The following is a 16,197-nucleotide window of genomic DNA, read 5'->3' as shown; positions in this document are numbered from 1 at the left end:
TTCATAACCATTTTTGCATTATGGACCCCTTTGGTTATTTGGTGACGTTTACTGACTCCTCCGAAGAGTGCTTTTAAAAACAAAATCCAATGATAGGGCTAACAAAAGTAATCAGAGAGGTTAGTGAAAATAAAAGATGTAATTGTGTTCCCATTCAAGTTTCCAGGTTCCCTAAAATCTACTCATGGTACCCTTGGATAAATTAAGAACCCCTAAAACCATTATAAATCTATTTTCCCTCCCCAGTAGTATTTTCTTCCAAATACATGTAAAGATAGTTTTCAACATTCATTTTATAAAGACACTGTTTCAAGTTTTTCTCCCTTCCTCCTTTACTTTCCCCACAAGGAATCTGGTGTGAATAAAACATGTACAATCTTCTTAAAATCCACTTACCTGTTTGCCATGTTGTACAAGAAAAATCAGGGAAAGAACCACAAGAAAGAAAAATCAAATAAAAAAGGTGAAAATTCTATGTTTCAATCCAATTCAGTCTCCATAATTCTCTCTCTCTGGATATGGATGGCTCTTTCCATCACAAATCTATTAAAATTACCTTGAATCACTTCATTGCTGAGAAGAGCCAAGTCCATCAGAGTTGATCATTACATAATCATCTTGTTACTTTGTACAATATTCTCTTGGTTCTGCTTTCTTCATGTAAGTTCATGTAAGTCTTTCCAGGCTTTTCTGAAAACAGCCTGCTCATCATTTCTTACAGAATATTATTTCATCACCTTCATATACTATCACCTACTATTCAGCCATTCCCCAACTGACGGGCATCCACTCAATTTCCAATTCTTTGTCACTACAAAAAAAAAGCTGCTACATTTTTATGTGTCTATGAAGAGTAATACTACATTAACTTTGAGGATAAAATGAGATTTGTCCAACAGAACACTGTGCAAGGCACATAGATGGTGATTAATATCCGTTTCCTTCTCTTTTTTGGCTGCTGAGTTATGCTGTTGACTTGGATTTTCTTCACAAAGAACTGTCTTCTCAGCACAAAATGTCATGTAGCCACATCTCCATCCTGATAATAGTATCATTTTTTAAACTCTAATAGTAGATTCAAAGAATTACCCCCCTCTATGACAAGCTTATAGGGTGATGTCTAGGACTTTGAACTGAATTTCGTGATATAGTCATATTTAACATAGGATCACATAGCTAGTATCTGAGTTCAGATTTGAAAAATCAGGTTTCCCTGACCTTCCAATCTCAGCTCTCTACTCAGTGCACTATCTACCTGCCCTGGACTGATCATACTCAGTAATAAAAGCTAGGAGCTATCAACGCAGTAAATATCCTTCCCAGGTAAGACAAGCCATGTGACTTCAGAGTGGACACTGAGCAGCCATGGAGCTCTCTTGGACTCTCAAGGACCTAGCTGTCTTTCTCCCTTTAGACTTTGCCCTTTTTGTGGGTTGTAAGTAAAGCTCTGGTGTAATGGATTTGTCCACTGAGATCCCTGGTCAGTCAGAAAAGCCCCTCCCCACATCCCAGCCCTGTTCCAGTTCAATTGAGGTTATTTACAAAGGCATAGATGCACATCATTCTTTAATCAAGAGAAAAATTTTAATCAATGTACCTTGTAGAATCCTAAAGAGAAGAGGATATAGGAAAGAGATATTCATTTAGTCTAATACTCATATTTTACAGAGGGAGAAACTGAGGGCTAGAAAAGGAAGGTTATTTGCCCATGGTCCCACAGGCAGCAGGACCCTCTTACTTCAAATCTCTCCACTTTACCACATCCAGAGCAATATCTGATCAAGCCGGACAGGCCAGGATGAAGCAGCAAGGGGGAGAGGAGACAGAGCTCCCCCATCACCCTCAGGTCCTACCTTGGCCTGAGGCCGTGCAGGGACTAACTCACCCAACCAAAGACAGTGGCAGACACAACTCTGCTCAAGATAGTAAAACCTAAATATTTATTAGCATGTATTTACAGAGAAAAGAATAAGTGGAAGCTAGGGGGAGGGGATATAACGGACAGACAGAACAGACAGACGGACAGACAGACCAGGAAGGCAGACAGACCTGACTGGCGCTGGAGAGGACACAGACACAATTGGAAGGGACAGGATTTATGTTGCATACTTTAACTACAGCGATTGTAAGACTGGGCCTACTTACAGGGCAGAAACACTAGAGGCAGGGTTTGGGGGACAGGGCCCAGAGGTCACAAAAGTCCTTGCCTCCTCAGAGAGGTTTCCCACCTCCTCCCCCCACCTCCCTGGAAGGCATCCATCTGCCTCAGCCCACCCCCCCCCTACCGACCCGTTCTCAGGTAGGGGAGCAGGGCCAAGAAGAGATAGAGGGAAAACTGGAGGGACAGCTCAGATGATGCTGGTGGGAGCAAAGACGGGGCCCACACACAGAGTGTCTGCGATCTCCCAGCCACACGACAGGGGTTTACACATGTCCTCTGCCTCCTCTTCCGGAGGCAAAAGCCTGCCTCGCACTGCTTCCCTGTGGGTGAGAGAGGCCTGATCATAACCACAATAACCAGCATTTACATTCTCTCTTTAAGGCTTACAGAACATTTTATAAACATGATCACCAAAATGACAAACAGGCTGATTTTAGAAAGGCTTGGAAAGATTTACATGAACTGATGCTGAGAGAAACAAGCAGAACTGGGAAGACATTGTGCACAGCACCAGCAGATTTGTGCGACTATGACAGATTTGGTTCTATGCAGTGATCCAATTCCAGTAAACTCTGCATGGAAAACACCATCCACATCCAGAGAGAACTAGAGAGACTGAAGCTAAATCAACACATGCTATGTTCACTTTTTTTTCCCTTTTTCGTCTTTTTTTTCTCTCTCATGGTTTTTCCCTTTTGTTCTGATTTTTCTCTCCCAACATGATTCATAAGGAATATGTAAAAAAAAAAAAAAAAAAAAAAGAATGTACATGTTTAACCAATAAAATGTTTTTTCATGTAACTGTAGGAAATAAAAATTTTAAAAATATTATCACCACTGGATCCTCACAACAAGTTCCATGAGGTAAGTACTCTTATTATCTGTGTCTGACAGATGAGAAAACAGACTGGTAAAGTAACTAGTCCTGAGGCAAAATGTGAACTAAGGTCTTCCTCCCTCTTTTTCCAGCACTTTCTCCACTGTGATACCTACCTGCCTGTCAGTAAGCAGGGAGGGACTATGGGCATCATTTGAGCATCACAGATTCAGAGGTAGAAGGACCCATAAAAGTCCATCTATTCTAATCCTCTAATTCGTGAGCCCCAGCAGGTAAGGGTCTTACACAGGACCCCATAAGCATCGGCATTGGGTCAGCAGAGACTGGATTCAAAGCCAGCGCCTCTGATTCTAAATCCAGCCCCTTTTCTACTCTACTACATCCCCTGGATTTTACCCAGAGTTTAATATAGCACCTGATATACAGTAAGCACTTAATAAATGCTCAATGACTAACTGCCACTCTCCATGTTGGTGAGATCAGTAGCAATCTTTTTACTCACAGCCTCACACCCAGTCAGTAAATAACATGTATTCAGCTCCAACTGTATGTACTGTGCTAAATGCTAGAGATTATAAAATAAAAGTAAAAGACAGGTCTGATTCTAGAGTACCTTTTATTGTGTCTATATGACTTAAGATAAATCAGATCCTCCCTTCTCTGAGCCCCAGTGTCCTCTGGTCTAGATTGAGGGAGTTGGGATTGATGGGCTCTCCCAGGACACTTCTAGCTCAGGGAAGTGGAATCGGAATCCTATGATCCTAAGCACAGTATCTGAGAATCAAGAGAGAACTGTAAACTGAGGACGAGGGTTCAGGAGACTTCATAGAAAGGGTTTTCATCTGAACTAAGCCTTAGAACATGGTGCCAAACTCATATAGAAAGAGGGGCTGCTCAAACAGCTCATAAAGCTCTGTTTGGGCATATATCGATTTATATGACCTCTGTTCTGATGAATTTTTATTTATTTTTTTTAGCTATTTCTTACATTTTTAATTTTATTTTTATTCCTACATTTTAATCTGGTTCATCCTAATGTTTGATACCTTTGCTTTACACTATAATGAGCAGTGATAAGGTAGGAGCATATTCCAGAAATGGAAGAAAGAGCTGGCGAGAAGGCATAAAACAGAAAACAGAATATATACTTCAGGGAAGAGATAAGTAATCCAAAGGGATGGGGAGATAAGAACTCGAAAAGGGGAATAATATAAACAGCTGAGAAGGAAGGCTGAACCCAAACCACAGAAAACCTTTTTTTTTTTTTTTTTTTTTTTTAAGGCTGGGGTTAAGTGACTTGCCCAGGGTCACACAGCTAGGAAGTGTTAAGTGTCTGAGACCAGATTTGAACTCGGGTCCTCCTGAATTCAAGGCTGGTGCTCTATCCACTGCGCCACCTAGCTGCCCCCAGACCACAGAAAACCTTAAAAAACAGACTGCGGAATTTGCATCTTATCCTCAAGATAATAAGGAGTAAGAGGGTTTGGAGCAAGGGAGCAGCATATCAAACTCATGCCATAGGAAGGTTCTTTTGACAGAAGGCCAGATGAGGTAATGAGAGCTGGATTAAGATATTGGTTATGTGAATGATATTGAAGGTATTAAAGGAATGGATGTGATATATGTCACTGAACTAAAATTTTATATATAATAGGGAACTACTGAAGGTTTGTGAGAAAGTTTATATCATGGTCATACCTGAGGTTTTAGGATGAGTATTCTGGCAACTGTATGGAGACGGGAAGGAAACAAGAATTTAGTAAGTACTTACTATGTGTCAGGCATTATCTCATTTGAGCTTTTCAACAACCCTGCAAGGTAGATGCTATTATTATCTCCATTTTACAGTTAAGGAAACTGAGGCAGAAGTTTAAGTGACTTGTGCAGTCACTTAATCTGACACAGATAGTAAATGACTGTGGTGAAATTTGAACTCAGTTCTTCCTTACTCCAGAGGTAGCACTCTATCTACTATGAAGGATAGTAAGGGGGATGGAAGATGTCAAGATCATCTATTAGGAAGTTATGACAGTAATCCAGGTAATAAGAGCCTGAATAAGGATAGCTATGTGAATGGAAAAAGATAGATTACTTATTCCTCAATAAATTAGTAATCTTTACAAATTTTAAAGTGCTATATAAATTTTTGATTAATCAATAATTATAATTAATACTGATATCCATTATCATTACCTCATCCTCCTCATCCTTTCAAAAATATTTGCAAGTTTGTGAATGTTAGAGAGCTTCTGTCATATAGCTCTGTAAAATTAATTATGTATTTCTAGTTATCCAACAGATGCTAAATTCTTTACAACCTGCAGCGATTAATTGCCCAGTTTCCTTTAAGCAATATACTGTTTTCTTACAAAATATGTAGAAATTAGTAAGTCTGGATATTCTATAATTTCCAGTTGCTATGCTGTGGATTATTTCAAATGTAAATAAAACTATTTTTATTTTTTTAAAAAAAGGATGGATATAGAAGAATGAAGGTAGAATTTCTTATTGATGGAGGGTGGAATGGGAATAAGAGAAAAAAAGACAAGGGATGACCTGAGATTATAAAATCCTGGGTGACTTGAAGGATAATGATATGACTTTGGGCAGAAAAAAGCAAAATTTTGATGCAAAAACCAGTCCAGGGATAAAAACATCAGTCCCATTTTGGACCTTTGAGATGCCTTCTAGGTGGAATTATGAGCCTGGCCTTTCTCAAGAAACAAACTGGGGCTGGATATATAAATTTGGGAATTATCAGTATATACATCCTAATTGACCCCAGGAAACAATCAAAGAAATTATTTAGAGAAAAATGTCGGGAGAAGAGAGGACAACTTGAGATGGTCTTGAAAAATAGCAAAATTTAAAGAGAACAATGAAAAATACTGGAAAGGTTAAGTAATTGGGTAGGTAGAAAGGGAAATGTCAAGAGAGGAAGAGAGGTTTCTGGTGTCGAGTAGATCAGGGTTGACGGGAGGGGGGAGGAAGACACCATTGGATTCAAGGGTCTGGAGGAGGGCAGGGAGGAAGATGGATATAAGATAAAACACCCAAGGGTGTTTTCATCATCAGAAATTGTGCTTGAGGCCTTAAGGACCAGCATGAACCAGTTCCATCTGGGGGCACTTTCGATTGTTAGAAAACTTTCTAACATTAAACCTATTTCTGGTAGATTGAGGGGATTTAAGTCTCCCCAAGTACTCCTGTTGCAGATGAACATAGAAATGGGGGCCCTATAGATGGCCCCCAAAGGTGGGGGAGACATACACTTGTTCTTGTCAAACTGACCTACATCCAGGTGCTTTTATGTACTATTCTGTGCCCTGATCTGTGGGCTTTTGTACAAGCTACTCTCCAAGGCCTGGCATGTATTCCCACTTCAACACTGTCTCTTCTAACTCCCCAGCTCCCTTTAAGTTCAGCTCAAAAGCCACCTTTCTCCATAGGGCTTTTCCTAGTCCCCTGAGAATTTTCCCACCTCCCTACCACCACCAAAAATATGTATTTTGTATATGTTTTGTACTGACTAATCTTGGTCCATGTTGCTTTTACCCTTGTCCCTAGGACACTGTGACTTCCTTGAGGGCAGAATTGTTTCATTGTCTTCTCTTTGTATCCCCTAGTAGCTGGCACAATGCCTTGTACACATTACTGGCCCTTTATAAATGTTCATTTAATAGGAATTAAATTCTCCAGTCTAAAGTGAAAAGGATACAGGAGAGGTAACAGCCTCCTCACCTTCTGCTCTCTTTCCAAAAAAGGGGTAGGTTTGAGAACTTTTTGATTGCCTGATTCAGTAGGGGCCACCTCAGTTCCAATTCTAATAAAGCAAGGGAAATGCAGAACTAACCAACATCCAATCCATTCTCATATGAGCCTCTCCACACTGAGCAGGCAAGAGTCAGCATCCAAAAATGTCTGATGGGCTAAGAACAATTTTTGGAGGCATAATTAGGATATATTTGAACTTAGGTCCATCTTATTGCAGGGTCGATGCTCTCTATCCACTGCACCTTATTTTTTAAAATTAATTTACAGATATAGAATAGGGTAGTGCAGCCAGACAATAATATATATGAAAAAGATAAAGTTTCAGTGAGCTTACAAACTTAATAAAGCCAATTATGGTCACGGCCAATAAAAACTCTTTTTCTTGATATAATCATTATTGTTATTCAGTAGGCTTTTTTTTCAATCATGTCTCATCCCATTTGGGGTTTTCTTGGCAAAGATCCTAGTGCAATTTGTCATTTCCTTCTCCAGCTCATTTTACAAATGGGGAAACTGAGGCAAGCAGAGTTAAGTAACTTGCCCAGGTCACAAGTGTCTGAGGTAAATTCAAACTCAGGAAGATGACTCGTTCCCCTTTCAGGTCTGGTGCTTTATCCGTCACACCACCTAGCTGCCCCAATGAGGTGTATTAAGAGAGGCACTGCATCCTGAAAAAGGGAGAAGATTGTCCTGTTGGATGCTCTCCTGGTAAGATCACGTTTGGGATGGTCTCTAGAAATGTTTTAGGAAGGAGATAACAAATGAGAACAGAACAGGATCTGAGAATGCTTCTCCTAGAGAAGAGAAAATTTTGCAATATTTGAAGGGTTGTTATGGGGAAAGGCTTCAGAGAAATAAGTTCCCCTAGAGAGCTGTCTAAATGCAGAATGGGCTCCCCCTCACTGGAGGTCTTCGATCATTTGTCAAGGATGGTATAGAGGGCTTTCCTACCAAAGGTTGGACAAGATGTTCTCTAAAGTGCCTCTGAGAGCTGAGATTCTTTGATTCTGTCCAGAGTCACTTGTCCAAAGACAATACACTAAATTAGTTATTGAGAGAGCTAGGATGACCACTCCTTAGAAAAGCAGCTATTTTGCACCAGCTATCCCTCCACCCCAACCCCAAGCCCCTTACCAGGTGACTCTAGACATGGCATAAGTAGTCTGGCAGGCCTGGCGCCCATTGCAGGAGGCCGTCGTGCCCACGGTGTAGGCTCCCATGTTCTCAAAGATGAGCCAATCGCCCGGCTGCAGCTCAGGCAGCCAGAGGCTCTCAGCCACACGGTCCAAGTCATCACAGGTTGGGCCCCAGAGGCTGCTGCTAAACACACGCTGATCTGGAGATGGTTTCTACAGTCATGGGGGAAAAAAAAGGAAAGGAGCAGTCACTAGAGGGACCCAGAATACTCTTCACAAGAGTATGGCTGAACAATGGACCTGGCAAGTCATCCCCAAGGAAGCCTGAGGAACTTAAGGCACAGGAGAGTGAATTGGAAAGACCTCTGATTTGAAATCAGAGACCTAAATCGAGGAGGGACTTCAGAGGGCCCCTCATTTTATGGATGAAGAAACTGGAAAGGGGGGAAGAGCATTCATGAATCATTCATTATGAACAAGCACTATATTACGGGCTGAAAGGACAACTAGGTGACACAGTGAGGTCAGAAGACCCAGGTTAGTGATTCCAAATCTGATCTCAGACACTCATTAGCTATGTCATCCTGGATAACTCATTTTACACCTTGTTTGCCTCAGTTTCCTTATCTGTAAAATGAGTTAGAAAGAAATGCCAAATCACCCCAGAATATCCCAAATGAGGTCATGAAGAGTCAGACATAAATGAACCATAAAAAATGGAGCTAAAAATACAAGTAAAGAGCCAGACAAGACAATCTGACTGATGTCAATGAGCGTAATACGTTCTAATTAGGGAGAGATACAAATAGAGACATAAGTAGCAGAAAAAAATGAAAAGACTCAGGAGTCCTTACGGCGCATTATTGGGAAAGGGGTATCTTGGTGGGATGTAAGTAGGAAGAGTAAGGCTGAGACTATTGGAAGACATCCATTGAGGTCCCGCATCAGTCTGGTGAAGTCCACCCACCTCTGGACATACAAGATGATCCAGAATAGGGCTAAGGCTTAGTGACATGGCCAAGAGGTAATTTTATTTTTTTATTTTATATTTTTTATAGTGGCAGAGATAAAATTAAGAGTGACAGGAGAATTGCTTTCTAGTAATGGCCTCTCATTTTAGACTTGGTGTTCTTTTCACTGTACTATCTTAGGAACACCTGCCTCCCAACCCTCCCCATCACACACACACACACACACACACACACACACACACACACTCTAAGAGATCAGCTCTTACGTTTACTATCATCATATAACCTTGGACAATCTCTTCTCCAACTCTCAAATGCCTTATGTGTAAAAGCAGCTGATCCCTAAAGTCCTTTTATTTCACAATCCTATGTCTGGTCCCACCCAGTCTACCCTATTTTTATTTCTTCCAACAGAAAATCTTTTTCTCATAAGAGACAGCTTATATAACAGAATCACTGAATTTCAGAGTAGGAAGTGACCTAAATGACCCTTATCCAAATCCAGACCCAAAAAAGTCCTCATTATAGCATACCCAAACAAAAGGTCATTTAGCCTTTGCTTAAAGAACTCTGGTAAGGGAAGAACCTGCTATCTTTTTCAAGCATCCCATTAAACTTATGAGAATAGCTCAGACTTTTAGGAATTATCTCCTTGTCAGCAAGCCTTAATTTATCATCCCATTGATCCAGGTTCCAATTTCTGGGGAAAAAATCAGGATCTAGGGAAAATGCATTCATTAAATACCTACCTATGTGCCAGGCGTTGTGCTTAAGCACTTATTTGATTTTCACAATCCTATAACTGAGGAAAGTGAGATAGTCAGAGGTTAAATGATTTGCTCAAGATCACACAAATAGTGTCAGAAGCCAGATCTGAATTCAGGTCTTCCTGAATCTAGACCCAATTACTTTTCTTTGCCACACCACCTTGATGCCCAATTCATCTTCCAGATGGCAGGCTTGGAAATATCTGAAAATGACTCATGCTCCACCCCCAAGTCTTCCCTTCTCTGGGCTAACCATTCCCAGGTGCATCACGATTTTCCTACGGCATGATCTGCCCTCCTCTGGCGGCCCTCTTCTGACACTCTCCAATTTATTGCTGTCCTTCCCAAAATGCATGCCTGTTCTCCACTTTCCACTTTCTCCTTGTATAAATCTTCCCCATTCCCACCTCACTTCAGAATTCTCCCCAACCAAGATTGCCTAGTTCACCATATATTTGAGCTTTTGGGCACAACCTTAGAGTAAAAGGTGAAGTCACAGATTAAGCAGCATTATCCAGGACTGTGATGATAAATGTTTAATCAGCAGCTTTCAAGGTGATGGTGGTGGTGGGGGAAGAAATGTATGATAAACTTTTAAGATTAACCATCATTAATATTTCCATCATTTTCTTAAGCCTATACAATCAACAAAATAATAAATCAAGCCCTGATTTGCCAATTTTGAAAGTGAAAATCCTCTCCAAAAAAATTTAACAATCAGCTCTCTGGAGTCCTTTGAACTGGCTCTAGCACACCCTTTTCCCTATCACAATTATAGTCTTGGTTGTTTTTTAGAACACTTCTTATCAGAGTTAGTGTGTATCTGATCACTAAACCCTTGACAAACAGGGATGTTCCCAATCCCTGATAAGACAACCAGAGAGCCAAAGACATGTTAGAAAAATACAATCTCCCCAGATTGCCTCCCCATGGGAATAATTTCTTCTCCTTACACATACCTGGCATCTCTTCCAACAAAGTCATGGGTGTCTATTCTCTGTTGGTGTGCCATGTTATTAAGATTTTACAATTATCTAGTCTCTTGTTCACTTATAATCTGTAGTCTAGCTCCTCAGGCTTTGAACTATTGTGGATCACATTCAATCTTGGGGCCCTTCCAAAAATCATTTCTCTGGCTCATACTGCCCTTCACTCAGAATGACCTCTGGGAAATTTGATAATATAGCTCATGTCTAGTATTATGATCAAAAGTAAGGTAAACTAAGGCACAAAGTTCTGAGCATATTCAATTTATTGGGAAGACTAGCAATTACCAGTAAAAATGGGTCTCAGAGATCCTCAGAAAGCCAAAATACCCCAAGGAAGGGAAAGATCTCCTATATAAATAAATGGGCTTTATTTATTTATATTTTATTTATTTACAAATAAAAGACTCTAAGGAGAATGAATTTTTCCTTGAGTTTATGCTATCATCCTAGATTAATACTGCTACCCTGCTATTTTTGTTCCTTATAGATGGAAAAGTAGCTATGAGAGAACTCTCTAACAATCCAGTGAGCACAGTGTATCCACCTGTCCACAAGTAGCCAGGTTTGGGATAACTGAGCCATTTCTAGAAACTGGAGTAGAAATACTTAAGCCAGATATACAGAGGGACCCCATGCACACTCAGGGCCAGGGCGTATATGCACATTTGTGGAACTTCAGTATTGGAAGTAGTTAGTCTGGAGGATCAGCCAGGATCTACCCTCTGCAGGGTCTTAAGAAAGCATCCATAAAATGGAGAACTCCCTTCCTGACCTAGGCTCTAAGCTGGGGAGTCTGACCTGAGCCCCTCTGCAAGTACAGGTAGCAACTTTTCTTTATCTCCTCGTCCTGTCCAATTTCTTGTCTACTCTCTTGAAAATCCTTTCCAGGTATCTCCCCAACAAAGAGCTAAGTAACTTTCTACATATCTCAATGTTGTCAGGACACCAGGAAAGTAATACCGGCTTTTCTCTCATCAAGATGGCCAATTTCCATCCTGCAGAATGTTTTAATGTTTTATTATTTTATGTATATTTTAAAATCAATCATATGAGTATATTCCCTCCCACTGCTTCCCCTATACTGAATTCCTTGTAATAAAGAAAAACAGTTAAGCAAAAACTATTAATAATGCCGATCTTCTCATAATAAATGCAATAGCTTTTCTTCACAATTTTTTCCTACATTTCCAGCCTTACAATTCTCCTTTTCACACACTATCATATGGTGATATTAATTTACTTGCTTTTCCTCCCTCCACCGTGACTACTGACCTCCCTGGCTTCCTTTAAGATCCAGCTAAAATCTCACTTTCTACAGAAACCATTCTCTAAACCCTCTCAAACTAGTGCTTTCCCAATTATTTCTTGTGTTTCCTACATATAGGTGGCTTTGCGTATGTTTGCTTGCATGTGCTCTCATTTAATTGTAAGCTCCTTGAGAGCTGGGATGTTTTGCCTCTTTTTGTATTTTCACCACTTAGCACAGTGCCTGACAGATAATAAGTATTTAATATTTATTGGATTAAATTTTCCATCCTGGAATATTCTCCCTCTTAATTCCATCTCTCAGCTCAAGTGCTGTCTCCTACAAGAGGCTTTTGTCAGTTCTCCATCAGCTAGAACATTCCCCACTAAGATTATTGTGATCAGAGTCTCTCACACTCTCAGCTCCAATACACACTGGGATAGTTCTTTTCCTTAAAAGATACTGAAACTGAGTTACCAGCCTTGGAGTCAGGAGGAGTTTAAAATCAAATCCAGCCTCAGGCACTTGACACTATATGATCCCAGATCAGTCACTTAATCCTCACCAAAAAAATTTTTTTTAAAGTTATTGAAACCATTCTCCACGTCTAATTGACTCAGGGGACTGAAGGCTTGGAACATTGACATCGATGCCTAAGTGCTAAAAACCATAGGGAAAGAGGGGAGACGCGCCATCTGATTTTTTCCTGTCAGTGATTTCTCAGAATCAATTAAAATTTGTCTGTATTTGTTCTGGCCTGTGTCTCTAAATAGTATTGCTCCATTTGATTTTTTCCTGTCAGTGATTTCTCAGAATCAATTAAAATTTGTCTGTGTTTTTTCTGGCCTGTGTCTCTAGATAGTATTCCCCTCAGCCTTGCTGACATTTTACTTTCCCTCTTCCTCCCAGGAGCCAGGCAACTGTCAGAATAAGTTCCTGAAGTCAAGAAGAAATCATCCTCATTTTATAACTGATATAATTGCGCATATTGACATAAAATGACTTGCCCATGTCACACAACTAGTAAGAACTGAGAGGCAGGATCTGAACTCTGGTCTTCCTGATTTCAGGTCCAGCACTCTGTCCATTAATATCTACTACCTCTACTACAGAGGCTGACCTAGAAAAATCCTAGAAAGAACTCAGCAATAACTCCAATCTAACACATATACAGATTCCTAATGACTTCAATAGAAATGTGAGCAAAGAGGAAGATAGTAAGGGGAAAATAGGGTCAAAAAAGTCATTCTTCAGCAAAAAGGGAAGCTGGACTGCCTCCAATCTCCTACCTATGTATTATGGATATTTGCTTCCAGAAGAGAATAATGAGGTACTAGATATAGTACGAAACAAACATCACAGAATATAAAACTGCTATTTGAACAGACAGGAAATGAATTCAGATGTGTTGATACAAGCCTAGAGACCAAGGCTGATGTTCAGAGATGCCATAGAGATAATGGTGATCAGATGGCTACAATTAAGGAAAGGAAGAAAGAAAAAGGAAGGAAGGAAAGAAAGGAAGAACAGGAAGATCAGTTAGAAGTATTGGAGTTATATATAAATCAGCTTCACAGAATGCAATTCAAGTTCACAGAAAGAACTTTGTAGTTCATTCCCATAAAGATTATAAAGGGGTGAGAGAAAGTAATGATTAAGAACTATTCACATTCATTATGGACACTCTTGTGGTACAAACAAGCAATCACAAAAGGCTGCTCTCTGCTCTCTTTGAGAGCAGAGAGAAAAGAGGAAGAGAAGAAAGGAAGAAGAAAAAGATGAAGAGAGAAAGGAAGGGAGGGAGGGAAAGAGAGACCAGACCAGTTACCAATGTGGGAATAATATCTAATCAGCTGTGTGCAATTCAATTTCACAGAATGAAATATGTGGTTCATTCCTATAAAGATTATATAAGGGTGAGAAACAATTATGAGAAAGAACTACCCACATCCATTAAAGGCATTCTTATGGTACAAACAATCACAAAAGGTTTTTCCCAGCATAACCAAGCAAAAGATCACATTGTATTTAATGTATGTCTTTTTAAAGTATTTTACTCAGGAGGTATATCAAAGAAAGCTCCCATTTTATCAACACCAAAATATTAATAGCACTTTTTGCAATAGCAAATAATAATAATAACCCTTATGTTTATATAGCCCTTTAAGATTTGCAAAGCACTATACTATCTCATTTGGTTCTCATGACCACCCAGGGAAGTAGGCACTATTATTATCCCCATTTTATAGGTAAGTGAGGCTTCAAGAGTAAGTTAGTTACTGAGTCGGAATTCAAAGAATTAGAAACTGAGGAATGGCTAAGCCAAATTAAATTTAATTGACTAAATAAATTGCAATGCAATGGATGTAGTAGAATAGTCCTGTACTGTAAAAAAAATGACTATAAATACTAGAAAGAAGCATGGAAAATCTATGAATAGATGCAGAGTAAAGCAAGCAGTATTAGAAAAAGTCTATGGAATGAGTGCTGCAGTGTCAATGTAAAGGCAAAATAGAATTGAACACAGAGTGATTATGATTAAGCTTGATCTGAGAGAAAAAAGGAGGCAATATGCCTTCCTCCCTCTGTAGACATGGGGGATATGGTATAGGACATTGCATATATCATCAGACTTGATGAACATATAGGTTAGTTTTCTTGAATTTGTTCCTCTTTATACCTTTTTTTATTCTTTGTCACAAAAGGATTGTGCTCTGGGGAGGGGAGAAGGAGGGGATAAATGTATTTGTAATTTAAAAGGACGTAAAATTTTTAAAAATCTTTTGTCTTGGTAGAATAAAAGTGAGACTCTCCTCCAAAATGATGGCTCTTATGTGCATAATGTCAGACTCCTTAATAAATGCAAACACAGGTAACTTTTATTCAATAATCTACTGAAAAGAGGCTACCCAGCACATAAACAGAACACTGATGTATATTTGAAATCCAAAAGCTCTGAATATTCACTCTCTTAATTCAGCTGTGTGATTTTGGGCAAGTCACTCAATTTTTCTATAAGTCAGCTTCCTCATCTATTAAATGGAAGGGTTCGAATAAGACTTGTCCCTCCTTATCCGATGCTTGTGATCCTATGATCAACTATGTAATGAAAAGACGAAGGTCACTTCTCTGCTGGCAGGAGTATTTAGAGCATGTCTCCAGGAAACTCTGGAAACAACATTTTGGACATATGCCCCAGGAAAAAAGCCTGCCACACTTTGATTTAAAAAAAAAGAACCAATAGAGAGAATAAAGTTTGGAAAGACAAGCTAAGGAAAGGAAAGGAAAGGAGGGCAAGCAAACTAGTAAGTTCAGTAATGCGAAAGCTGCAAGAAGCAAGCAAGGGTGTGCAGAGAGAAACATTTTACAGCAGCAGAAGAAAAAAGTACAAAGGAAATACTTTTAGACTGAACCTGCATTATTAACACTTTCTGAAGTCTAGACAATCAACAAAATAATAAACCAAACCCTAATTTGTAGGGTTCACTAATTTCTACTCACACTGAAAATTTAACATTCAGCTCTCTAAAAAAGTCAGTTGAGTCCAGCACATCCCTGGCTACAACTGTGACTGCCATTTCCATTGAAAGATACCTAGCAGAGCTTAAAAGAGAAAAATGCATCTTAGCCAAAAGTGCTCACCTCTTTTGGTCAGAGTCTAAATGGGAAGACAGATTCCTTAAAGTTAGTGAGTTCCTTCAAGATGCTCCCATTTATGGATGATCTCATGCTGACTGCATCAATCCCAGAATATCACTATGGTATCCCCTTTAGTGAGATCCATAAAAGCATTATTGTCTGGACTGTAATATCCATTTGGCTAGGCAGTCCATCGAGTTAATGCATGATTACATATACAGTGGTCATGTTTTGAAGATGGCCAACTGTGACAACAATGACAACAGTGAGTTATACTGTACTTGAGAAACTATAACACATTTCTGATCATTCCAATTCTTTTAACTCTAATATTTGACTTTAATAATAGGAGCACAGTAGGCAGCACTATGGATAGTGCAGTAGGCCTGGAATCGGGGAGACCTGAGTTCAAATTCTGCTTCAGACACAGTACTGTGTGATTCTAGGCAAGTCCCTTAACCTCTGTATCAACAGTAAAGTGGAGATAATGATAATACCTACCCTGTGTTGAGAAGACAAGATAACATCTAACGTACTTTTCAAATTTTGTAAATGCTAGCTTGTATTAATATTTTTTGGTTATACCTCACAAGTCATACATGAACACCACAATTTCTGATTTTATATCTGAAAGCAGAAGGGCCATTGGATTTGAAATCAGGTTTTTGGAATCAAA

At 39.5% G+C, this 16,197-nt stretch overlaps 1 protein-coding gene across 4 annotated transcripts in view; it reads right to left on the bottom strand.

Annotated features, from left to right (window-relative positions):
* Positions 1-2,080: 2,080 nt before the first annotated feature.
* AZIN2 (antizyme inhibitor 2) overlaps positions 2,081-16,197 on the bottom strand; it is a 74,014-nt gene continuing 59,897 nt past the window's right edge. For 3 of the 4 annotated variants that reach the window (XM_074305414.1, XM_074305412.1, XM_074305413.1), the window contains exons 10-11: positions 7,908-8,122; positions 2,081-2,481 (exon numbers count right to left, since the gene is read on the bottom strand). In XM_074305414.1, the coding sequence (XP_074161515.1) occupies positions 2,349-2,481; positions 7,908-8,122 (348 nt within the window). In that variant the 3' untranslated portion in view covers positions 2,081-2,348. Of the gene's footprint in view, positions 2,482-4,665; positions 4,727-7,907; positions 8,123-16,197 lie in introns of those variants that run through there. The other variant, XM_074305415.1, reaches the window with a different exon arrangement.

This window comes from Sminthopsis crassicaudata, chromosome 3 (genome assembly GCF_048593235.1).
Source record: "Sminthopsis crassicaudata isolate SCR6 chromosome 3, ASM4859323v1, whole genome shotgun sequence".
NCBI lineage: Eukaryota > Metazoa > Chordata > Mammalia > Dasyuromorphia > Dasyuridae > Sminthopsis > Sminthopsis crassicaudata.
Note: the sequence above shows the minus strand (reverse complement) of the source record. Positions and strands in the feature narration are given on the sequence as shown.